Genomic DNA, 26,707 nt, shown 5'->3' with positions numbered 1-26,707 from the left:
AAAGTTTAACCATATTTTTCATTTCTTCTTTTCTATAGGGATTCCTAGCCACTGGGGAAGTTGATCCCTTAAATAGAAGGTTTTCAACAGCAGTCAAACCTGATGTTGTAGTACAAGGTTTGTAGTTGTGCTGTCTATTCACATTTAACTTTTAATAACCACTGTTACTTTAATTGCTTCTCACTTAATGAAATAGTGCAGTTTAGTACAGTTTAGTGCACATTACTAACAACTGTTTAATGCCATAATTAGCATCTTCCAAAAGCAAAAAAAAAATATTTGTAGCAAGTAACGTATTTAAATACCCTAGTGAATCTGTGATCTCATTGACATGGATATTCCTTAAAATTCTACAGATTATGAGTCATTCATGACTGCCCATTTTCTATGATTTTTGTTCATGACTTCCCTAATAATAAAGTTTCAATAAATCAGTTATTTTCTTAAATCTAAATCATTAATATAGCCTTAGAAGATTTTCCTTGGTAGCATAATGTTTGGTGTACACATGACCTAACGAATACAATTTCTTGTAGCAGTTAACCATTGAAAAATACAAAATTGTTGTAGTGAGAAACCAGAATAAAATTGATTTTTTTTAACCTAGTACACTTACTTACATCTCCAGTCTAAATTTCTGTGCTGAACTATCACCTCTGGCTGCCTCCTGGATATTTTCACCCAAGTGTTTTACTAGCAATTCATAGACATGTCGAAAACAGCTTTTCATCTTGCCCCCAGACAAGCTTTACCGTCATTCTGTTACTCATCTCCTTTTGAAACTTCCACACTACCTTTGCCTCTTTCTCTACATCTAATCCAGTGTCACTTTTACTAATCCTACCTCCATTATTTCTCTTTCTATCCCCAATATTACCACCACTTTAGTTCAAACTTTTTGTCTTAACCTGTAGCAATAGCCTTTGAATTAGTTGACTTTCCCTTATCTCTTTTGCTGCCATACACCCATACACACAGCCTGTGGAGTAATCTTCTTAAAGCACAGGTCTGTTCACATTACTCCCTAGCTTAGCAACGAATGGCTCCTCATTTCCCATAAGCTAAAGTACAAATTTAATTCTGCCATTCAAACCTTTCAGAATTGGCACCTGCCTATCTTTTCAGCCTTGTCTCTTTTTTAATATTTTATTTTTCCAATTATATGTAAAACAGTTTTATGTTCATTTTTTAAAATTTTGAGTTCCAGATAATACAAAACATTTCCATATTAGTCATATTATAAAAGAAAACACAGGCCAAAAATAAAACCATGAAAAATAAAGTTTTTTAAAAGTATGCTTTCATTTGTATTCAGACTCCATCAATTTTTTTCTCTGGAGATGGATAGGATTTGTCATTGTAAGTCCTTTGGAATTGTCATAGATCATTGTATTGCTGAGAATAACTAAGTCATTCACAGTTGATCATCATAAAGTATTGCTGTTACTATGTACAGTGTTCTCCTGGTTCTGCTCACTTCACTTTTCATCACTTCACATAAATCTTCCCAGGCTTTTCTGAAATCATCCTGCTTATTATTTTTTAGAAGCACATTATTATTATATCACAATCATATACATCAACTTGTTCACTCACTCCCAGTTGATGGGCATCCCCTAATTTTCCAGTTCTTAGATGCCACAAAAAGAAGTGCTATAAATATTTTTTATATAAAGATCCTATTTTTTTTTCATCACTGTGGGGTAGAGACCTAGTAGTGGTCTGGGTCAAAGGGTATGCACAGTTTTATAGCCCTTTGGGCTGTATAGTTCCAAATTGCTCTCCAGAATGGTTGGAGCAGTTTACAACACCAACAATGCATTGGTTTTCCCATATCCCCTCCAATATTTGTCATTTCCCTTTTTTGTCATATTAGTCAATCTAATAGTGGCACCTTATGATTGCATTAATTTGCATTTCTCTAATCAATAGTGATTTAAACATTTTTTTCACATAACTATAAATAGTTTTGATTTCTTCTTCTGAAAACTACCTGTTCATATCTTTTGACCATTTATCAATTGGAGAGTGACTTGTTTTCTACAAGCACAAAATTGTATTCCCCTGTAGGATAAAATAGAATTCTATACCCAGCTGAACATATGTTCTAGAATTCTGTACCCAACTGAACATATTTCCTCTTTGATCCAGTTCTGATGAGAGTAAGGTTCAAGCATTGTCTGGCAGACCTCCCCACCCCCATCTTCTCTTCTACTATAAAAGCTCTGTCTATGTATACTCCTTCTAACTGCCCTAGTAATGATAAAGTTCTTAGGAGTTACAAATATTATGTTTCCATGTAGGAATGTAAATAGTTTAACCGTATTGAATTCCTTATGATTTCTCTTCCCTGTTTACCTTTTTATGCTTCTCTTGAGTCTTGTCTTTGAAAGTCATATTTTCTATTCATCTCTGTTTTTTTCCCCAGGATTACTTTGGTCTTCTATCTCTTTAAAAATCCATTTTTCCCCCTGAAGGATTATACTCAGCTTTGCTGGCTAGATGATTCTTGGTTATAATCCTAGCTCTTGGGATATATATATATCTTGGGATATAATCTTTAGCTCTTGGGAATATCATCTTCTGAGTCCTCTGATCCTTTAACATTGAAGCTGCTAAGTCTTGTGTGATTCTGACTGTGGCACCACAATATCTGAATTATTTCTGTCTGACTTTTTGCAATATTTTCTCCTTTACCCAGAAGCTCTGGAATTTGGCTACAATATTCTCAGACATTTTCATTTGGGGATCTCTTTTTAGGAAGTAATTAATGGATTCTTTCCATTTCTATTTCACTTTCTGGTTCTAGGATATTGGGACAGTTTTCCTGGATGATTTCTTGAAATATGATGTCTAGGCTTTTTTTGTTTTTGATCATGGCATTCAGATAGTCCAATAATTCTTAAATTATCTCTCCTAAATATCTTTTCCTGGTCAGTTTTTCTGTGGAGATAGTCCACATTTCCTTTTTTTTTTTCATTCTTTTGGCTTTGTTTGATTGTTTCTTGATATCTCATGGAGTCATTAGCTTTCACTTGCCCAGTTCTAAGTTTTGAGTAATTATTTTCCTCATTGAGTTTTTGTACCTCCTTTTCCATTTGACGAATTCTGCTTTGTAAGGAACATTTCTCTTCAATGCATTTTTATGGCTCTTTTACAGTTTGGCCAATTTTGTTTTTTAAAGTATTTTCTTCATAATATTTATGTGCCACCTAAACCAAGCTGTTGACTTGTTTTTCATTATTTTTTGCATCATTCTCATTTCTGTTTCCAATATATCCTCTGATTCTTTTGTTTGATTTTTAAAATCCCTTTGGAGTTCTTCCAGGAATTCTTTTTGGGCTTACGTCCAATTCACATTTTTCTTTAAGGTTTTGCATGTAGTTGTTTTGACTTCATTGTCATCTGAGTTTTATCTTGCTCCTTCCTGTCTCTGTAGTAACTTTCTATGGTCATGTTCTTTTTAATTTCATATTGAAGTTGGGCTCTGCTCCAGGGTAAAGAGGGCACTCTCCCAACCTTCACCTGTATTGATAGTTCAGAGCTAGTTTTAGCAGCCTGTAGGTTTTCAGTTCTTCCAAGCTGGTAAGATCTGGGGAGAAGTGTGGTTACTACTCTTCTGGCCTGTGCTCTGGAGTATGAGCCACCACAAACACTCTTTTCCACTCTGGAACTGTGTCCAGTGTTCTTGCTCCTGCTAGCACTCCTCCTTCTCATCCTGGGATCTGCAGAGTCCTGCTCCCAGTGCAGCAAAGGTCCCTTATAATCTCCTTCTGACCAGTTGTCTAACCCCCCTTACAATCTGTGGCATGAGAGCTCTGGAAACGATTCCGTTATCCCCAGTGACTACCGCTAGCTTCCTTGTCACGGGACTGTGCTCCACTCTTAGCCCAGTGACATGTTCCTTTCCTGCCAACTTTGTAAGTTGTCTTGGGCTAGAAAATTGTTTTGCCCCATCTTTTTCTTGGTTCTGCCTCTCCAGAATTCATTCTCAGGCATTATTTTAACATTGTTTAGATGGGAATTTGGGAGAGCTCAGGCAAGTCACTGCCTTTACTCCGCCATTAGCCTAATTGGACTATTCGCTGTTCTTCAAAAATGCCTTGCACTTTACCATCTCTGTGCCTTTACTCTTGCCATTCCCTAGACTTCCATCTCTACTCCTTTAAAGCCTTCCAAAGTTCAGCTCAGATGGCTAACTCCTCTATGAAATCTAACCATCCCAGGCAGAAGAAATCTCCTTTCACTTTACTAGTCTAGCATTTTGTACTAGTCACAAGATGTATATGTGAAGTTATATTGCAGATAATTCTGTACTTGCTTTATCTTCTTAAATAGAATGTAAATTTCTTGAGGTCAAAGATCATGACTTTTTTTTAATCTCTTACACAGCAATTCATGTAATCATTGTTGAATAAAATGCTTATTGGTTGAATGAAAATGGCCTCATTTGAGTCCTAAGAATGCTACTGTATATAGGGGAAGAGTTGTGGTGACAATTTTTGACAAAGAGCAGGGAAATATATGTGACTGATGAAAATAAGAAACTGATCATCAGAATTCATACTCTGTCCTCTGTTGTTTTTTTTTTTCTTTTCCCAGTCACCATTTTGGCAGAATCAGATAAAATTAAGGAGTTGCTAAGAAAGCATGGATTCAGTGTGCAGAGCATTGCAGATATTCATCCCATCCGAGTACAGCCAGCCCGAATTCTTAGCCATATATATGCCAAGCTTGGTAGGTTTGTAAAGCCTCCATACATTGACTTTTTATGTTTTTATGAAAAACTTTTATCAGTTTGATTTCGAAGGGTGTTTGCATGTATAAGTACAAAGAAATAGAGGCATCATGTTTTAACAGATCTCACTACTAAGTCTGTAAAAAATACCTATGATTCTTCCACTCAGGCTAGTGTTAATCTCATTTCCAGATCGGTATTTATCACTGCCTAAATAAATATATCACTTCTTAGATCTGTTTCCAAACTATTTTTTAAGCTCCATATTGAAAATTACAACTACCTGAAGATGGGGGTGGGGCAGGGCAGACCTGTCATATCACTAGTATAGGGAACTCCTGCTAGAGAAACTCCTTCTACCAATACAGCTGGACATGTACTCTGCAATTTATAGTCTTCAAAAATTGACTGAAAGTACTTGGAAGTAATGACTTGACCAGAGTCACCTCATGTAGATATGGATGATTTTTTTTTCAGTATTATCAGAAAATACCTATTTCTCAGTGAGAGATAGGTCACAAGTCACATAGTTTTAAAAGAAATAACATTGGATTGTAATCCCAAATGTTCAATCTAAAACTTAATGAGAAATGAAAACTTAAAAAGTCTCTTTTATTATTTTCCCTTCAAATATGTAAATTTGAACAAAAGTGCTATATATATTGAAAGAAGGTTTTATTTTTGAAAGTTACAGAAATCACCTAAGAGTTTTCATTTCCTAATTCTATAACCTGTTTTTCCCCCCCAAATTCCTTAGATTGGTCATAATCACATTTCACGTAGCTTGGTTCTTGCTTTTGTTTTGCGAATAGGTCGGAATAAGAACATGAAACTAAGTGGACGACCGTATAGACATATTGGTGTTCTTGGAACCTCCAAACTCTATGTGATTAGGAATCAAATATTTACTTTTACCCCTCAGGTGAGGACAATAAGCCTGCAACAAACAATTTTATCTCCTTTTGTTTGGAAAATAAATGCTTAGTAAACACTTGCTCAGTCAAGTGTTAACATAGAAGTCTTGTGTGATCCTGATTGTGGCATCACAATATTTGATTTTAACAGCCAATTGATTGTTAAACTTTTGTACAGTAGTGTGTCTGTGTTCAGTGTAGCAGACTTGTGTAAAACACAGGAAGCTAGATAAGGAAAGATGCTTAATGCCCATTCTAATTCATATTCGCTGTCTTCTTCCTTTCCTTTCTTTCTCCCTCCCTCCTTTCCCCCCCTCTGTTTATCATAAAAATATGCGCCATTAATTATATATATATATATATTTATATATACCTTGAATGGCAAGAACTGTAGCTTTAATATCCTATAAAAAATGAAAGTCTTTGTGTAGAGACCACAGTGACTACCTGCATTTACTTTTTGTATATCCCAAAGCAGTTGTGATTTGCAAATGATAGCCCCCCTCTCTCTTAATAGAGCTTAATTTTTGAAGTAACGTAATGAACTGACATAATGTTTGTGAAGTCTGGTAAATGGTGAACAGTGTTATATCATTTCCAACTATTTATTAGTATTTAAAGGAGAAATATATTTAAATTATGTTCAAAGAAGAAAAATAATCCATTGGAAATGCAGATTTAAGTATTTTGGAGGAAAGCCAGAGCCACCTATCCATCCATTTAGGAGAATAGAAAAGGTTAAAAAACAGTTATTAAAAGTGCAGCTCTTGATGACAAGCAATGAGTATTGAATTCCTGAGCCATTATTTTTGGTCTTTTTGGAGGGAAGGCAGGGTGGTTGGGGTTAAATGATTTGCCCAAAGTCACACAGCTAGTAAGTGTTAAGTGTCTGAGGTTACATTAGAACTCAGGTCCTCCTGACTCCAGGCCAGTGCTCATTCACTGTGCCACCTAGCTGCCCCAGAGCCAGTTTGTTTGTTTTTTTAACTCAACTGGTACACAGCAATTTTCCTCAGAAAACTGTTCACTTAATCTAGTGTCTTTTGATTTCCCCCCCCCCTTAATTTAAATATGGCTCCAAGTGCATAAGATTTTCACATCCAAGAGAACAGTTTGGCTTTAATTAACTTATGAAACATTATTCTACATTCAGTCTTACTAAAAATCAAAAAGTAAAATTTCGAATTTCTTACTCTTTTGTTACTGCTTGTCACTTTATAATCTTTGGACCCAGCAGTCTTAGAAGAAGTAGAAATGAGGTGTTGATTTCTTTTGGGAGACTCATTGGGAAAGGAACTTAAATACCCTCCTGAAATGCTGAAAATAAATATAGGAGCGTTTCTCTCCCTTTAGAGTCCACATCAAAATAATAGCCTCTTAATAGTATAATTTGTCTTAAAACAGTAAGGGGGAAGAAAATTTCAAAAAAGCCCTCTTCATTTAAGAAAATATCATTGATTCAAGTTGTGATTTTGTCAAAAGAAATGAAGCTCAGCTTTGTACATAATGTGTTTTCTGATCCACAGTTCACTGATCAGCACCACTTTTACTTGGCCCTAGACAACGAGATGATTGTGGAAATGCTTAGGATTGAATTGGCTTACCTCTGTTCCCGATGGAGAATGACCGGAAGACCTACTCTCACTTTCCCCATCACTCACACAATGCTCAGTAATTCTTGTTACTTATTTCTGACTCATTAAAAAAAATGAAGTACTGATTCTGATGCCTTCTAAAATAACTGTCACAATAAGAGTCCTGTATCTTATCTGCTTGTTGATCACATCTAACTTTAGACTAGGAATATTTGTTATTAGTAGTATTTAAATGAGAGTGAATTCTAGAAAATTAATTGGAAGATATTTTTAAAAGCTTTTAGGAATTTGTTCCTATGGCAGGAAAATAACACCATTTTTTCCCCGTAGCAAATGACGGCTCGGATATTGATTCAGCGGTGCTCGCCACAATCAGGAAACTGGAGGACGGGTATTTTGGAGGAGCGAGGTAACTCACGATTTGCCAAATAGCATTTGGGTTTGTCGTTTTTCTTTTGATTTCCCTTCCTTCATCTGTTCATAGGACTTCATAATAGTAGTAGTAAGTAACCAAAGGAATAATAAAAAATATTCCTACTTTTTGCTGTGCTTTCCTCATGTGTTCATAGGACACATGTTCAAGGTCATATTAATCTCTGAACAGTTGATAGTGAAGCTGCGCAAAGTTCTGGGCTTATGATGTTGAATAGGTGTTAGATGAAACAGTGGCCATAGTACCTGAGGCTGGTTTTGGGGTCATGCTGGTAGAAGTCAGATCTCTTGTCATCATCAGTGGAAGAGGTACAGGTGTGAAGACCTTAGATCGCCCTCCCTTCTTCAAATCGGCTTCTAACTCTGCCACCATTGAAGAAATGCCTGGAACTCTCAACTCTACCGTCTGCCCTTACGAGTCCAGGAAGGATTTTGTTTTTCCTACCAGAGATCTGGTTCCTGCCTCTACTGAAGGGGTTGTAATTGCTTGGTTTACCTTTTAGAGGGAGGCATAGACAATGTGTGTGACATTTGCCCTCCTCTTATAAGCTTGCATTTTCAAGGTTAGTGCTGCAGGAGCAATTCATTTCTTCCTAGGCCCTTTACCCATTTATTATTTACGATTTTTACTCTGCTTCTAAAGAGGAATTGTGTATATATAAGCACTTATAAAATGAGGCAGTTAGGGAATTAATGCTTGGATTAAGACTTTGAAGCCCAGTACAATATTTCCTTAGCTGTGGATAACAGTGCTTATTTCTCTGTTAAAATAGAAAAAAAGTTAACTTTTACTAATTAAAGTGATTCCATATTTAAAAGTAAAAAATATAAAGACTTAGATATAGCCTTTAACTCTTAGACACGAATTAGTGATTGGTATATATTAGGCACTCTCTTACAGAGAGTATATCTCACTTAAACATTGATTAACAGTTAAAAACTAATGTAACATTTTCTCTTAGGTCTAGAGTATAAAAATTCTTCTATTCTCCTTTAAATATTATTTAAGAATTAAAAGCTGTTCTGGGAATATATACATTTCCTGCCAGGTATTTGGTAGATAACTAATAATTGTAATTTCTTCAGCCTTTACTTTTTCTGTAACAGGAAAAATCTGTATAGTTCCAGTTCAGTCAGTGTTGACTTCTCTTCTTAGTACTACTAAATAACTGAACATTTTCTCTAGCTCCTTGTATTGTCCTTACTTTTTGGCCAAACTGAAAGAATTGTGTAATATCAACTCCAGGTCTGGAAGAAAGACTGACCTGTAGTTGTAAGAAAGCTTTTCTTTAGCTCTTTAGCCTTTGAAGTCCAACTTGTAAGTGTACTGTTAATTGAATACTTAAATTTACTCAGTAAGCATTTAACAGTTGTAAGAATCATAATTAGGCCTTTGAAAGAGGTATTTTTTTTAAGCAATCAGGGTTAAGTAACTTGCTCAAGTTTACACGGCCAGTTATTTATGGGTATGGTGCTAAGTATCTGAGCCCGGATTTGATCCCCAGGTCATCCCGACACTGGAGCCAGTGCTCTTACTCGCTGAGCCAGCTGGCCGCCGCTAAACCAAGCATTTTTTTTTGCAGGGCCATTGGGGTTAAGTGACTTGCCCAAGGTCACATGGCTAGTTTTTGTGTTAAGTGTCAGAGGTCACATTTGAACTCAGGTCCTCCTGACTCCAGGGCCAGTGCTTTATTCACTGCGCCACCTAGCTGCCCCTGAAAGAGGTATTTTTTTAAAGGACCATACCTTCCTACTTCCCCTTTGCCCCCAAATATGACAAAATAAGTTTAAGCAGAAATAATTTTTTTCATCATAGGGTGGTAGACTTGAAACAACTAGAGAATCTGGTATTAACTTCCTTGGAAATTTTTTATTGCTGCCCGCAGTGAGATTCTAATTCTAATAAACCTTAGACCTTATTGCTTTTTTCCAAAAAAGACCTTTTTTTGGCTTAATAAAATGTTGCATTTCTATTAGAATAGTAAGATAATAATACCTTTGATTCTGGTCACAGTTCAGTGAATTGGTTGATTCAGGATCCTTTCTGCTTTGGATTGTTTGGCTTACTGCCTTGTATAGATTTTTGTTTTCTCTTGACTGTTACCTAAAATAATAATTACCGTGTGGACCAACATAGAGTGTAATTTATGTAATATGATGATGCTGGTAAAAGTGCCGCTTGGACATGAAGAAGTCTTTTCCTTGCATGCTGAAAATTAATGAAAATCCTGTCTTTCATTTGTTCTCTCTTTGCAGAGTGAAATTGGGGAATCTTTCCGAATTCCTTACCACATCATTCTATACAGATTTGACCTTTCTGGATCCCGATGGTGATGAGAAGTTATTTGATGATCCCAGTGATGGCAGCTTCAGTCCTGATAGTGAATACGATCTAGAAGGATATACAGAAGATATCTACAATCAAGGTACTTTGTGAAATAAATTTTTATTTTGTGAAGTTTATAAAATTGTGGTTTTGTGGTAAAATTACATTAAGACACAAACTCAAAGAATAATTGCCCTCTCCGATATGAAGATGTATAAGAATAATTTTAAAAGCATTCTGAGGCTCAGTCCCCAAGTACTGAAATGAATCTTTCACAAACTCTACCCTTTATTTTGGCTGAAATGAAAAATACCAAGTCAAATTCTGAGCAGGTATTCCTCATATTGTGTAGGTTTATGATTAAAAATGTCCTGGTGTCGGCCTCAATGTGAGTATTTGGAGTGGAAGTTCAATAAGGACTTTGAATAGCAGTAGGCAGAATGAGCAAGTAATGTACGCTCTTCCTCCCTCCAACGCCCCGCCCCAAATTGGGTGTTGACTCTTCGTTTTTCTTGCCTGACGCTAAGTCAGTTATTGGCAGTAAACTGAAATTAGTAACGCTACTTTTGCTATTTTGTTGAATTCACTTGTAACTACTCTGTTTTTAGATATTGCACTGTGGCTACATTTTAACCTTTTTTTTCCCCTCTAGAGTAGAATTATTTTTCCAAAATAGGGACCAAAGAATAGAGGAATACAAACATTTCCTGCTTTATACATCTGTTTTAAGTAATTTTTCTACTACGAGTTTGCCTGTAGGAGCTAAGTTTTCTGGAGCTTATTTTGATTGGATTTTCTGTATGATTTTCTGATTTCAGAAATCCAAGATGAGCTTGACCAGTACATCAATCACCTGTTACAAAGCACGGCTCTTAAGTGCTATCTCCCTACACTTTGTAAGACTGTTGAAGACCGCCATGTTTTCAGTGCCATTCACTCTACACGGGATATACTTTCTATGATGGCCAAGGAGAAGGGCTTGGAAATTCCTTGTATGCTACTGTCTCATTATTCTTATCTAACTAAAAATATTATGTCCATGTGTATCTTTTCAGTCCTGAATATCATCATATTCTCACAAGATACTTTGATGTTTAGATTACTAATAAGTTAAATATTATAAATAATATTTATTTATTATGACTATGTAAGATAGAACTCTAATTAATGACTAGCAAAAAGCTCACTGGACTTGGAATCGAGATCTTTTGCCCCCATCTGGCTGAGAGCAAACTATTTTACCTGTCTTTATCTCAGTTTGCTCATCTATAAAAATGAGGGGTAGCATCCGTTTCAGATCAAAAGTTCTACTAAATTATCCTAAGAATATTTTAAAGGTAAAATTAATTACAATTAAGTCACTTTATAGCTCATTTTACAAAGTAAACTACCCTGTCATTTGAGTGAAATTCAGAGGCTCGTGAGCAGAGGATTGGCCACCAGGTGATGATCTTTTTTTCTGCTGTAGTAACTCACAAAGACCAATTGTTATGGCTTGAAGGTATTGTGATCTGTAGTATGGAGGTAGCATGTACACCTAAGTATTTTAAGTATATAACAGGACAGGGATAGTATCAAAATTATGTTTGTCTTATTTGTCTTGTGAAACTCCAAGCATGAGCAGTTTTATAACAGGCATTAGATGTTTTATTTAGCCTTATGATAGAGCTAATTATTTTATAAATTTGGCTAGAATTGAATGATTCAGCCCCTTTAAAGAGAAGCACATGGACATGCAAGCTACATTATTTAGAAAACTGTCAAGTCCCAGAATCTCTGAATTGGAAAAGACCTTAGAAATCATCTAGTCCAATTCATTCTGACCTGAAGTCTCCTCTGTAACATTCTAGTCTCTGTTGGAAGACTTCCTGCCCATTTCATATCATACCAAAACTTGCCTCTCCACAGCTTTGACCCATTGCTGCTAGTTCTAGAACTAAACTAACAAGTCTCATTCCTCTTCTGCATTCTAGTCATATATATATATATATATATATACTTGAAGACAGCTATTATGTTCACTTCCTCCCGAGGCTTGTCTCTTCCAGGTTAAACTTCTCCAATTCCTGTAGCCCATCATCATATGTCATGATATGTCATGATCCAGTCTTCTTACCATTCTGGGTGTCCTCCTCAGGACATGTTCCAGATGGTCAGTATGCTTTGTAAAACATGATATCCAAAACTAAACACAGTACTCCAAATGTTAAAACACAACAGAGCACAGAGGGACCAGTAGCCTTCCCTTGTTCTAAGTTCTAAGTGCAGACCGAGATCATATTAGCTTTTCTGGATGTTATATTACACTTTTGAGTCATACCAAACCTGAAACCTACTTACTCCAGTGTTATTTGGCAAGAAACCCCCTGGTTCAGGCCTAGCCCAGTCTTCATAGTTCTTCTTTTCTGTAGTTGATTTTTAAAATTCACGTGTGAGATTTTAGTGAGTTCACTAGATTGAAGGATACTGTTTGCTTTTTGTTTGTTTGTTTTTTCTTTCTCATAGTTTTCCCCATTCATTCTCATCCTTCTTTACAATATAACTAACGTGAAAATAGGTTTAATAAGAATGTATATGTAGAGCATTTATCAGATTGCTTGCCATCTTGGGGAAGGGGAGGCGAGGGAGGCAGACAAAATTTTAAAATCAAAAACTTAATGGAAGTGAATATTGCAAAAATAAAATAAAATTAATTAATTTAAAGGGAAAAAACCTTAATGATGAGTTCTTTGTAATGCATCTCTTAGTTCCTCACTTTTTCCCTTATAAAATTATTGGTTAGACTTCAAAAGGGCCTGAGAGATCATCCAATCCAGCACAGCCTTCATTTTTGTTTTTGTTTTTACAGTTGAGGAGACTAACACCTAGTGATGTTAAGTGACTTACCTGCCCAAGGGCCCACGGTGTGGGATTCAAACTCACTTTTGGCTCCACATTTAGTACTCATTGAACAAACAGGATGTAACCCGTCTTCCCACTCTTAGTGGAATCATTTAAATTTTGGTTTTCAAAGTTTTATTTTTGAGGGAATCCTTCCCCTTTAATTCAAATTTCCTTGTAGAAAAAGGATTGTTAACCTACCCCACTTAAAAACGCTCTTCATTTGTTTAGAGCAATACCATTCACAGACATGGAGGTTTTATGGTGCCTTCTCAGGTGTAGCAAGTTTTACTGAAGAAAAAAAAACCTTTAGCCACATCCAAATTAAAGTCACTGAAATCCAGATTAGAACCTCTTGCTATTGCTTCTTATTTTCTTTACGTCCAAAAAGAAGCTAGTCAAAGAAGAGACCAAAAATGCGGCTCCCAGAAGTGATGGGCAGTTGCTAATGTAAGTGCCACTTCTTTCTTACTATTAACAGAGAGCCTGGCAGAGACAATAGAAGAGATTTGCAGAGAGGGTGAGAAAAGGGGATAATGATTATATATTTAAAAAAACCTTATCAAGTCACTTTTGTCTTATTCACAGTACTGCATCACTCAAGAAGCTGGCATTATTCAGTTATATAGCTGCCTAGCAAGTAAGGAAACCCTCAGTTGTCAGCCTTTCCCAGAGTTCTAGCACAGAATTCATCCACAGGTGCTTTGCCCTTCGCCCAGGATTTTTCCTTCACACTCTTTTCTTCACATTATTCTTTTCATCTCCTTCTGCATGAGCCCCAGAAAACAGCCCCACATAACGTTCTAGAGGGACGGAAAAGAGCTTACAAAGGCTAAAAACAGGTACCAGCATACAGTGGCAGAAGGAAAAGAGGTGACAAACCAATTAAGGATTGCACATCTCTAAACCCAAGGACTAAGGAGGTACCAGAGCCTTCGTCTCAAAAAACAGGGGTTAGATACTTCTGAAGTTTAGATATTAATCAAGCAGGAAGCCACAGGTCAGGAGCCCCTTCTGTGTACCAGTGCAAGAGGGAACTCAGACATTGAGGGGCTAGTGTGGTTTAGCAGAGCCAAATATGGAACGGGATCCTCTACATGCCTTCTTTATGGCCTGGATGGTAGAATATCTTCTTATGTCATTAACTAATGAATTTTCACTCTATTTTCATTTTATATAATGGCTGGTCTTTCACAAAAGTTCTCTGAAGTTTTAAAATAATGTAGAATTGAATTTGTGTTTCCTGAGACTAGAGCAGCAGAACAGCTCTTTCAGGTCCTCCTAAAAGGGTTTGATATGTGATCTTGGTAAAATACCTCCTGTTAGTCATCAGAGGGCAGCCTAACTAGGTTCAGAGACAGTCAACCTCAGTGGGTTGGCCACCTAGTGATGAAGTGCTTTTTGGCCTTTGTTAAACTGTCTCCTAACTTATGGAGCATTGTTCCCTTGCTTCCCAGATGAAATCACAAATCTCTGAAGTGTGGAAACATAAATGGGGTAGGGGGTAGCTCTTGCCCTGATTTCTCACTTACTCCTTTTCCCCCCTTGAGTGGCACCAAACTTAAAAATCCAACTACAAGAGATGGACCACAGAGCAAAGAAAGCTGAACCTGGTGGGAGATGCAAATGAGATCAAGAATCTGAGGTCATAGACATTTCTGGACTCAGCTTGTCCTAGACACAGTAGTTTTTATTACTTGATCGCTAGAGAATTATAGGGAAAGTATTCATTACCTTTCCTCAAGAAACCTCATTTAAATTCTTTGCTTACCAGGTGTTTCTATGTCCTTGCCAACTAAGGTTCGAAGCGCTCATCGGAAATCATTGAACCTTGTTGATTCTCCACAAGCTCTCCTAGTAAAGGTAACGTGATTGGAATGTTCGACCTAAGTAATAATAGTCATATCCCTGCTATATTGCTAAAAGGTTTTTCTTTTCTCCTTTTAGTCAAAAAAGGCGTAATGCACAAAGAAATATTCATTTTCTTGATCCCTAAGATTTTTGTCTCCCTTAACTATTCCCCTTTTCTCTGTATGGGAAGTATATGATTTGTTTGCTTCAGTATACTCATTTATTTAAAATACACTGCTCCACCTTAGAGAGGAAACTCTGGATGCCGTATTTACTTTTTAGAAACATCTGCCAATACTGCTGAGAAAGCCAAATTAGCATAAGGAACAACCTGGGTTTTTTTTTTTCCTCATTGTCAGCTAGTTATGGATATTCATGTTAGTGAAACAATCTAAGTAAATGTTAATACTCCTGTCTTATTTCTTTTTTGCTTTTTTTTATTTTTTGGAGGGCAATTGGGATTAAGTGACTTGCCCAAGGTCACACAGCTAGTTTTTGTGTTAAGTGTCTGAGGCCGGATTTGAACTCAGGTCCTCCTCACTCCGGGGCAGGTGCTCTCTTCACTGCGCCACCTAGCCGCCCCCTGTCTTATTTTTTTAAAGTAATAAAATGATAGATGAGAACTCCAGGGAGAAAAATAAATGAGGACGTTTTTCGGTACTTCCCAAAGTACCAACTGTTTTGTCTTTTGAACTGAAGAGCTTATAGGTGAACTCTGACACCTATGAAAGGAGAGGAAACAAGGGTTTTGGTGCTTAATGCCAGAGACTGTGTACTTTACCGGTATTATCCCGTTTGATCATAGCAAACCTTTTAGAGAAGTGCTGTTATTTTTCCCATTTTACAGCTGAGAAAACTGAGGTAGACAAAGGAAAATGAGGTTAATGAGACAGGTTAAATTGCCCAGGGTTACACAGCTGGTAAATGTCTAAAGCAGGCCCAGCATAGAACTGTGAATACTAAATCATTAGTCTTTGAGCTGGTCGTCTATCCTGAATTATTGGAAACTTGAAAACCATTGACAAGAAAACCTTTTACCCCAAATGATCAGCAGTATCCATGACTTAATCTTTATTGTAATACGTACAACATTTAAAATTATTCAAGTATAATAGTGTCTAATAAATAATAAATAAAGCCCTCATCTTATGGGGTGATGTTTCAGCTAATCTCATGTTATATGGCCAACACATTCTCTAATCTGAACTATTCTGTTTCACAAAATAGTGTATGATACAGTACCAAAAAAGGGAAGTATAAGCATATAAATTGTAAGCAATGCACAAAGGACTTGTGATTTTTGTTAATGTGGGAGAATTCCTAGTGGGGAAAATCCTTAGAAGATAAGTCTTCCTGATTCATATCTTGCCTCTGGACCCAGATGTCTCTAGAGGAGAAAGTGAGGTTAGTGATCTTGCACACCCTCCCTCACTTAAATACAATTCACTTGCAAGTCATGGTACCACGTTCCTCATGCCATGGTTCTCTTTAGGAACGAAGGACAAGCTACAGCAGGAAATAAGTGCTAGGATGTTGTCTGAACCTTGTAACAAGCTGTGAGAAATGAGTCCCGATCTCTAAGCACTGTATGCCAGCTCTGCAGAAAGCAGTGCACGGAATAGCAGTCCAGTTACCAAGTCGGTAGGATTTTTGTTTTGTTAGCCTCCATGTTTTCAGTTTTAATTCATAGACTTCTTTACTTTGGTTTAATAGTCTTCAGAAGCTGATGTCCATTGGCCCAGAGATGCCCATGGTGATCTTGACTGCGAGAAACTGGTGGAGCAGCTGAAGGAATGTTCTAGTCTGCAGGACCAGGCAGATATATTATACATTCTTTATGTTATAAAGTAAGTGGTCGCTATGCACTAGGTTGGACTTTATGACTTTACCTTCAGTTGAACATTCTTAAGCACCTATACTTTACTAGGTATTAGGGACACAAAATAAATCCCAGGATGTACCCTCAAGGAGAAAATAACAAGTATACTACTCCCATCCAGGAAAAGGGCTGTGAGAAATCTGAGGAAGGAATAGTCATTTCCCCCCAAGGAGAATAATGGAATAATGGAGGCTTTGTAGAGGCATTTCTACAGGAAAAAGGAAGAAGTCTATTCTAGGCGCAGAGAATAGTGACCTTGGCTGAGTCATTTAACTGATTCTTATCTAAGTGGGACTCAGTGTCATCATCTGTAAAACGAGGGTGGTTCTACTAGAGTCCAACTAGACTAGACTTTTAAATGGCTTAGCTCTAGATCTATGATTGTATATAAATGCCATTTATTATAATGATGATGACTCTTTGTAAAGCTAAAAGTACTGTCAGAACACAGTCATTGATTATTTACCATTCATTATCCCATGTTATTTGTGTATGTAAGAAGTGAAGATATTCAATAGGACAGTGTACAAGTTGAATACCTTTAAAAGATGCCTTTAGGAGTAATCAGTGAGGTGTTCGAACAGCAGCAACTTGCCCTTCATATTACAAAACTTTTCATGTTTTAGCCGCTTGGATGGAAGACTTTCTAAGATGTGTGGCATTTTTCCTACCTTACAATAAAGTTTGCTTTGACTCAGAACCATAGCTATGATGAAATGGGGCTCTGACTTAGTAGTGGTCTGAGGAGCAGGATATTGAATACCATTCTGCAAGGCCTAGACTACATAGTGTGAGTCCCACTCTCTAGTTTTTATAAAAATTTTCCAAGTTTTCCTTCATTTGCACAGCCAGTGGCCATAGAGCCCACATTACTGGTCTTTCATTTATTTGTTTTTAACTGGAAATAACAGCTTTAGAAAGGAAAAGGGTTATCTTCTTTCTCTGAGTCAGGAGGGGAGGCTGATAGGATAAGTAAAGATATTGGGAGTTTTAAGAGAGGAAAGGAGTTGGAGAAGTCAGTCTTGATCGATGGCCTCAGTGTCCTCAGTAAAGGTGTCAGCAAGGTCGTCTGTTGAGAGAGACGAGACAAGTTGGGATTGAGTCGACGCCTTGAGAAGAGGCTCCTGTTGAGAGTGTGAAAGAAAATTAATAAGAGGTATTTGTTTCATTTAAAAGGATAACTGTGTAATACTGAGGTCCCTCGGAAGGCTAATGATGTAATTTATAGTAGCTCCAACAAAAAGATCTTGAAATTTAATCTGTGAGTATTGGGCATTTGGGGAGTATAACATATATGGATAGTGGCCATTGCTCAGCTGTGGAGGTTAGCAAGTGGAGACTCTGGAAGGTAAAAGGGACAGGGATGTTCTTCAGCCTTGGTGTTAATCCCAACCAGACCAGTGCGAGAGATCTTTCACACACAAAAACTCCTCCTTCATACAACACCATCCCTAGATTGATTCACTATTACTACTTGTAAAGGAACAGGTAAATCTAACTTTTCAGAGTTTCATGAGTTTAGGGGCCTGTAAGACAACATGGCAGGAAAAATACTTTTTAATTTTTTTTATTCTATAGTAGATTCCTCTTTACTAAATGAGACATGCAATGAAAGCTATCCATGACTATTTGTGTGCTACAAAGGAAGGTAGATTCGAAACCCCGAGCTTCTTCATTTCTTGACAAATCCTTAAAATTAGTGTTTCTGCCTCTTCCCTTTCAGGGGTCCTGACTGGGATACAAATCTCTCTGGACAGCATGGTGTCACAGTCCACAGCCTTCTTAGTGAGCTCTACCGAAAAGCAGGCTTAAACAAAGAATGGGGTCTGATTCGTTACATTTCAGGTCTGCTGAAGAAGAAAGTAGAAGTCCTTGCAGAGGTGTGAGAGAAACATGATTATCTAATCATTCTTATTCTGGCTATCATGTGACAAAATGGCTTTGGAAACTAAAATTAAGCCTTGAAGAAACAGAAGTGAGAGTGTGTATGTTTACCCAGGACTCAGTAGAAATAGATTCATTCTCATATTCATTCTCTCTCTCTGTCTCTCTGTCTCTGTCTGTCTCTGTCTCTCTCTGTCTCTTTCTCTCTGTCTCTGTCTGTCTCTGTCTCTCTCTCTGTCTCTCTCTCTCTGTCTCTCTCTCTCTCTGTGTCTCTCTCTGTCTCTCTCTCTGTCTCTTTCTCTCTGTCTCTCTCTCTGTCTCTCTCTCTCTCTTCAGACATATGTAACATATAGTTGGAGTTATAAAACACACTAAAATTCTCCTCCAGTATTACTTCATGGAATAGAGGTTCTCCCAGGTAGCCACAGGCCAGGTCCCACCAAACTGGAATGGCTTCAGATGTGAGCCTGGAAGTGAATTCTATGTTTTTTGTCTGAGGACCAGTTTAGCTAGGCTTGGAGAGCTACATCACAAGACTGGCCACAGGATAATGAACTTTTCAGGGACAACACCTTTCAGAAAGTTATGTACCAAGCCACAAAGAGGTTGTGTTCTTCTTTTGTGGAATGAGTGTTCACAATCAGTGAAACCACAGAACTTTCATGTTTTCAAGTCTGTTTTCTGAAACTGAAAAATGACCTCATCAAAGACATATGGAGGTAAAATTTAGCACTCTGTGTTTCCTCCATTCTTGCTCTTAAGAGAGCTCTTCATACCTTGGTAGAAACAGTTGTCTCATTTGTAGATTATTATGGCCTCTTTCTTTTCCTTGCTGCTATCAGAAAATGAGCTAAGGAAATGGAACAAAGCTCAGGCTAGTTCATTTTGTTCCCTCTTAGCAGCTCTGGGACGAGATTGGTTAAAGAAGGAATGAGATTAAAGTGTATTATAGTCCACTCTCAATTATCTGTCATACTAATGAGATATCTTTATTAGCTGGCACTTTCACACAGCTATAATCATGATTCAAACCCCAAGGTTTCTGGACTGTTCTCTGAATAAAGAGTGGTCATGTTACAGCCAGCGTTGTTACTAATGTTACATGTTTTATTGTTTTGAAAATGGACAGATCTTTAAGTAATATCAGAGTTAGAGCTAAGCATGGAAGAGACGGGTGTGGGGGTACAACAACAAACTCTGAAAGCCTCATATTCTATCCTTGGCATTCAGTTAACACACCACGCAAATGCACAGGGACACAAAAACACAGTGAAACAGTCCCTACTCTCAAGGGACACAGACGTATTTCTAGTGTGAGGTCTGGTCATAGAGGTTATATTGAAGCTTCAGAGGCTCCAGGAGAAGATAACCTAGGACTGGAATCCCTGACAAACCTGGCCATTATGTTCCACTCTCCCACCCTCCCTCTCAGCAGTCACTAGAATGTCAGTGTAAAAATCCTCCAAAGAGTCAGACAGGAGCATTGTCCTGAAAGTTGCCATTTTTTGCTGTGTTGACAGAATGAAGTCATGAAGAAGTAATCCTTTTTTGCATTGTTCTCTTAACTTCCCCTTCCTTTTGTTATGTGCATAGGCATGTACAGACCTGCTATCACACCAGAAGCAGCTCACAGTAGGTCTGCCCCCAGAACCCCGAGAGAGGACCATCTCTGCGTAAGTCTTCTATCTGCCATCAAGCCTGGGCCCAGGGCCCTTAAACTGGTCTGCCAGTGATTGGACTTTGAAGTAATGAAACAGAAATAGCTCCCTGCTTGTCACCTGGGGCTTAATAGTGTCCACGTCTCAAGAGAGAAGCATGGAATACAGGAGAGAGTCCTGGGCTTGGACAGCAAGACCAGGGTTCTAAGTCTGCTTCTGCCATTTATTAAGGACAGATTATTCCCTTAACCTTCCTGAGATTCAGTTTCCTCATTGGTAAAATGGGAATTATAATGAGGCTAAAATAAGATGAAGTTTTTCTAAACCTTAAGGCAGAGGATGAATTACAGTTTGTGGCTTTATAAGATAGCTGTTATCTGCCATTGAGCTAGGAATTCTGGAAGGACACATGGAAAGGAGCGTTAGGACTGATTGTGTCACTTTACCATCTGATTCTCTTCCCTAGCCCTCTTCCCCCGGAAGAATTGACCAGACTTATCTATGAAGCCAGTGGGCAGGATATCAGCATTGCCGTCCTTACACAGGTTAAGATTCCAGAGAGGAGTCACACTTGTTTCCTACTTCTTTGAAGTGGGTAGTAGGGCCTGTATTGAAACCATCAATTTTACCTGCGCTGTGCTTCCTTGTTCCCATCAGGAGATTGTGGTTTACTTGGCGATGTATGTCAGGTCCCAGCCCAGCCTCTTTGTGGAGATGCTCAGGCTCCGTATTGGTCTCATCATCCAGGTGATGGCAACCGAGCTGGCCCGGAGTTTGAATTGCTCAGGTAAAGACTACTTCTCACAGATGTCAGTGGTACAAGCAAGGAAGTCAGCTTCTAGGTTATACATGTTGATGAGAGTGCTTTGGAGCTCAGTTTAATCTTGAAGTACAAAAACATTACAACAAATCCACTTCTCTTCCGACAGAGTATCATATGGCACCATCTACCTTGTAATGAAACTCTTTGAGGCTTCTGTGATATGGCATTTATAACAAGTGTACATAAGCTTCTATGTTATTTTGAATCATACTTAGGGAATTTATTGCCAAGTGTTTCACGTTGCAGTAAAGAGTCTTGTTAATAATGTAGTCATGTATTTATTTATTTTGGGGTCAAGGTGGAGCTCTGGAGCTATTCCTTAGTATAAGGAATAAAAAAATAAATAATGTGAAGTAATAATAATATATATTATTTAATATCTAATAATAAATAAAAATAGGGCTGAAGAAATTCCCCCTTTACCAGTGCAGATTGGTCTGTAACCTTAAACAAATGTCTCTGGGAGCTGAGAAGTTAAGTCCAGGGTCGTTTAACGAATATATGTCATAAGTTGGACTCAAATCTAAGTCTAATAGGCCTTGACACCAACACTAGCTTACTACCCATTCAACCAGGTCTCACTGATACCTTCAACCTCATTTGATAAACAAGTTGTTCTTCCCTACACAACAAAAACAAAAATACTGAGTCATTTTCATTTTTAAGTCCAGCTTTCACCACTTAACCCAAAGAAGCAATTAATATAGAGATTTCAGGCACAAACACAATGCCAACAGAAAAAACTTGGCCACAAGGGGCCCTCTTTTGAGAATCTGCAAATCTATACCATTGTGACTCTCTGTTCTTCCTACACATGAGGTTAGTCCTGTGTCTTACATATATAAGATGTGTTTCTTTGTAGGAGAAGAAGCCTCTGAAAGTTTGATGAACCTTAGTCCTTTTGATATGAAAAATCTCTTGCACCATATTCTAAGTGGAAAAGAGTTTGGTGTTGAAAGAAGCAGTAAGTAAACAGTAGTTTGAATACATATGTAATGTATATTCAACCTAAATATACATACATTTATATATGAACAATAGAGTCTCTAGCATGTCTTATTTGATGCAAGTTAAACTTCTAAATAATAAAAATATAGTGTAAATAGTAGCATTAAATTCTCTATTAACAAGATGAGCTAATTTGGGGGACTCTTTTCGGTTATACCCTTATGAATTTTCCAGGACACGTTAGCAGAGCATTTTTCACCGTTGTCCACCATTCAACTTTTTATCCATTTGTACTCCCCGGGGACCACATTATTTTCAGTTCAATGCAGTGAGCACCTTCTGTGAGTAAATAGTGCACCAGGTGCTAAGCATACTTCAGAGGTAGAAAAAACCTTCTAACCAAATCCTCTTAAGAACCTTCTAACCATTAAGGGGAAGAAGATCTCTAAATAGCTGGTACCATCAGCATGTGAACTCTTTGGGAGGTCATTGAGCCAAGCATTTATTAAACTTACTGGCCAAAACCTGAGCTAGACATTCGAGAGAAAAAGACTGAAACGGAACATTTGCTGCCCTCAGGGAGCTTACATTTTACTGTGAGGAAATACCTTACAGCCGAGTCAATCCAAGGGGTATACACACTAAGCACAGATTTCTGGGTACAAGGTACCAGCCATTGGCACGATCAAGAGAAGCCTCTTTTTATAGGTGGTGACAGCTGAGGTGAGTCTTGAAGAAAGCTTGGGATTGTTTAAGTCGGAGGTAGCGAGAGAGTACCTTCTGGGCATGGGCCTAAGTAAAGGCGCAGAGATGGGAAAGGGAATGTTCTTTGTGAGGGACAGCAAGAAGGTAGACTGGTTTGGCAGGAAATTGTGTGAAGAGTGATAAAGCTGGCAAGATAGGCTGGCAAAAGGTGGTGAAGGGCTGGAAATGCTGGAGGACTTTGTGTTTTGTACTAGAGGAAGGGTTCTTAACAAGGGGCACGTGAGCTTGTTGCTAAAGGTGTTTTAAAAACTGCATTCGCTATATGCGTGATATTGAAATATAATTGGTTTCCATTGCAATCCCATTATTTTACTTTATGCATTTAAAAATGTTATTCAGAAAAGAGTCCATGGACTTCACTAGATTTCCAGAAGGGTCCATGACACAAAAAAAGATAAGAACCCCTGTCCTTAAGGAAGAAAGTTGCTGGAGCTTCTTGGACTGAGAGTGGCAGGGTCGGACGTGTAATTTAAGAATATTTATTGGACAGCTGTTGAGGGTGGGTTCAAAAAGGAGGAGATTAGAGGCTGGGAAGCCCATTAGAAAAGATGACAGAATGGAGGCCTGAATCAGGATGGTGACCATGTGAATGGAGAGAGAGGTATGGGATATGTTCTAGAGACAGAATAACCGTTTGGTTGAATATGAGGATTGAGGGACAAGGTTAATGATAGAAATCAGAGATGGGAGGATTTGGGGAGAAGATAAGTTCTGGTTTGAACATGCCAGGTTCTAAATGCCTGTGGGACATCCATTCTGAGATGTCCCATAGACCCTTGGTGAGGGGGGACTGGACTCAGGAGAAATACATGGTTCTTGGAATCATCTACACAGACAAGGTTTGACACAGACAATTTTAAAAGTCTTGTTGGGTATGAAATATAAGTGCTGGTGTAACTGCGTGTCACCTAAGTTTTCTTAATTAAAAGGGAAAAAAAATAAAAGTACAGTGTAGTAGTTTGAGTTTCTAAAATTATTTACCAGAAGGCCTAGGTCACAGAGTGAGCAAACTGCATCTTTGGGGCCAGAAGGCCAGAAATGATAAGATCAGGGCATGTGTTCCACCCTTTGTAAACACCTTCTAGAACTGGCCTGAGGTCGTCCATGTTTTCTCTTCCGCATGTTCCCAGCCAGGTGCTTTTTAACTTCTGTTACACAGTGAGATGCTGGTGTTTATGTTTCAAAACAATGTAGTTTAATATGTTATATGATATTGTCTATTTTAATACATTTCAACCTATTTATTATCACAGCCAAAAACAACGCACAACTTATTTCTTTGACTTGATTATGTAAATTTGCAAATGGTCCACAAATAATTTAGCTCTGTGTTATTAGAAAAAAAAAGAAGATTTAAATAGCTTTGGCTATAAATAGAATGTCTTTGGGAATAGAAGGAATTATATTTCCTAGGACTTATAAGTAAAATTCTGATAGAGTGGAGAGGGATGAAGACTGTCTTCATCTAGGTATATAAGCTTAGTTTGCTAGAACTTTAATATGGTGGATTTTTCCTCCCTTTAGTGCGGCCTATTCATTCCTCTACATCTAGCCCAGCTATCTCGATTCATGAAGTGGGCCATACTGGAGCCACCAAAACAGAAAGGAGTGGTATTAATAGATTAAGAAGTGAGATGAAACAGGTAAGGGAATCTTCTACAGCGGTTCACTACGAGAGAAAGCAGGTGCTTTTTTTTCCCCCTCAAAATGATTGAAATTCAATGTTCTTTAGTTTTCATGACGTCAGATCCTTTTCTTTTAGGATGCATAAGGTAGATTTCAGATACAGCAAGGGAGGGCATGGTTTCTTTATGGAATTCCTTCCCCTCTCTACCCCGCCCCTTACAAAAAGCTTTGTTTTTTGTTGAGTTTTAAATTGTTAGTCAACACTTGTCAGTGATTTTCTACATTTATAAGAAATATTTCATTTAGACTTATAGCCATCTTCAAACAGAGCTAACAATACAATACATTTTACTTGTCTTTAGCAAGCAGGTTTGTAATTAATTCTCTTGTGACCTTCAGGTGAAGTGTCAGGGGAAGAGAAGAGCATAAAGATTCAAACATAACCTGGATTTTTTCCCCGCACACCTACAGAGGTGTTTATTTCTTGCTTATGTTTTTTCTTTAATTCTTCATTCCACTCCTGTGTAACATGAAATTTCTCCCAGTGAACACTTTTTTTTCCATTTTGGGCAAAGGTATAAAAGAAAGGGAGTGTATAATTTTTCATTAATAAACAGGCTGATGGTTCATTCTAAATGCATTTATTATCTAAAACTTCCCTCCCAATGCATAATAATGCTTTTTGGAATCCATTTGTGGGGCTGGATTATGACTCTCCTGCTGTTTAGAAGATCACTGCTGTAGGAATGGGTACTTAAGAATACTTTATGTGAAAACTGGTTTATCTTTACTGCCTAATATATTCTTAATTACAGATGACTAGGAGATTTAGTGCTGATGCACATGAAAGAAACATGACTGCCTTTGGATCTTTCGTGTATGGTTTTCTTCCTTGTGACTCAAACCTAAAAAAAATAGAAGCTATCTATACTAATAAATGTTAATTGAATATAGAAGATTCTTGCCTATCAGATTCTCTCTCTTGGAAGGAAGGAAAGAAGCATTTGTTAAGCATTGCTTACTCTTCTGACTACTATGCTAAGCATAGATGTACAAATACAAGCAAAAAGAAATACATTCCCTTCCTTTACTGGAGCTCATATACTACAAGTGGAGCTTTTTGTGGAGAGAAATACAAAAGCAAATGAGATAGTCTTCGCCTTTTGTCCAGCATGGTCCAGTTAGTCACTATTTAACAGTCTTTCCTCTTGGGCTGGACATGAAACAAAGTTGTGTTCCACATTTCAGAAAAAAAGATAGCTCTAAAAGACACATCATAAAGATAACAAAACCAAATTAAGTAGTTGGAAGAAAATCAGTGTAAAGTGGGAGGTGAAGTGAAACCTTCCATCCTCTCTTATAACACTGAGAACACAGCAACATGGAGCCATAGAAAGAGCCCAAGAAAAGGTGTTGGGTTCGGGCTCTAATTGTCACTGAGCTTTGTTTCCTCTTGAAAACTTTATCTCTGCCTTGTCTTAACTCTAAGGTTTGTTGTGAGGATCAAATAATATGAAAGACTGAAAAAATGTGCTATTTAAATTCCAGTTTATGGTGTAAGAAGAGAGAGCATTTGGATCTCTCCTGCACTGGAAAGTTCAGTTACCAGAAATGCCCAACAGAAAGTAAAAAAGGAAACCCTGCGTGACCAGCACCCTACTAGGAAACATGACATCCAGTCAGTCTCACAGTGTTATAATATGTTTTTTTATAGGTACAGTCACACCTTTGTGGTTAGATAAACACAGATTTTACTTGTTAGCCCAGAGCAAAACCCAGGTTATCAGTCCCCAGCTTCCAGATCATACTGATGCTGTTCAAATAGAAATAACTTAGAAAAAAAGATTTTTCTTTAGCTTTTCCTTGACTAACCACTTGATGGCACCAAGTCTGCATCATCCATGTTCAGATAAAGCTAGAAAACAGTCCCCTTCTGCCCTAAAATGCCTTCAGTTGGTAGTGAGATTAAATTAACTTTTCCTAACCAATTGAAAAATTCTGTATTTGGTCATTCAAAGACAGACAGACATTTCACAAGAGACATTTTAACAGATTTTTTATAAGCTAACCAGCTCAAACATTCTGTGGTTTTAAATAATAGTTCCAAACCTGATTTCTACCCAGTTTATCAAGGACATTCCTTACATTATTTTTTAACTAGGAAAGATAATGTAAATAAGAGTATGCTCCTGATTTTTCAAGCAATATAGACCCGTTTGTTTGACTAGAGACAATTTGACCCATGTGGTGATGGTTATTTTGCTTATCCGGTGGAACTTTCACAGTTCTAACATACATTATAGATGTTGGCCAGGATGTCACCCAGGAAACATTGTTTATTAGCTTGGTCATCACCATGACTGATAGGAATGTAGTGGTGCTTAAAGT

The 26,707-nt window shown here is 37.6% G+C and overlaps 1 protein-coding gene across 3 annotated transcripts in view; it reads left to right on the top strand.

The window, feature by feature from the left end:
* Positions 1 to 26,707, top strand: part of PHKA2 (phosphorylase kinase regulatory subunit alpha 2) — a 108,724-nt gene that overhangs the window by 72,279 nt on the left and 9,738 nt on the right. For all 3 annotated transcript variants that reach the window (XM_069100720.1, XM_069100719.1, XM_069100721.1), the window contains 15 exons: positions 39 to 117; positions 4,603 to 4,737; positions 5,551 to 5,660; positions 7,179 to 7,323; positions 7,578 to 7,656; positions 9,936 to 10,105; positions 10,824 to 10,997; positions 14,660 to 14,748; positions 16,450 to 16,583; positions 18,339 to 18,495; positions 20,093 to 20,172; positions 20,624 to 20,702; positions 20,815 to 20,944; positions 21,843 to 21,944; positions 24,218 to 24,336. In XM_069100720.1, the coding sequence (XP_068956821.1) occupies positions 39 to 117; positions 4,603 to 4,737; positions 5,551 to 5,660; positions 7,179 to 7,323; positions 7,578 to 7,656; positions 9,936 to 10,105; positions 10,824 to 10,997; positions 14,660 to 14,748; positions 16,450 to 16,583; positions 18,339 to 18,495; positions 20,093 to 20,172; positions 20,624 to 20,702; positions 20,815 to 20,944; positions 21,843 to 21,944; positions 24,218 to 24,336 (1,782 nt within the window). The remainder of the gene's footprint in view (positions 1 to 38; positions 118 to 4,602; positions 4,738 to 5,550; positions 5,661 to 7,178; positions 7,324 to 7,577; positions 7,657 to 9,935; positions 10,106 to 10,823; positions 10,998 to 14,659; positions 14,749 to 16,449; positions 16,584 to 18,338; positions 18,496 to 20,092; positions 20,173 to 20,623; positions 20,703 to 20,814; positions 20,945 to 21,842; positions 21,945 to 24,217; positions 24,337 to 26,707) is intronic.

This window comes from Petaurus breviceps, unplaced genomic scaffold, assembly GCF_028583685.1.
Source record: "Petaurus breviceps papuanus isolate PSGF00001 unplaced genomic scaffold, PetGlider_PUasm1.0 419, whole genome shotgun sequence".
NCBI classification, from domain to species: Eukaryota; Metazoa; Chordata; class Mammalia; order Diprotodontia; family Petauridae; genus Petaurus; species Petaurus breviceps.
This window is presented reverse-complemented; position numbering and strand designations above follow the sequence as displayed.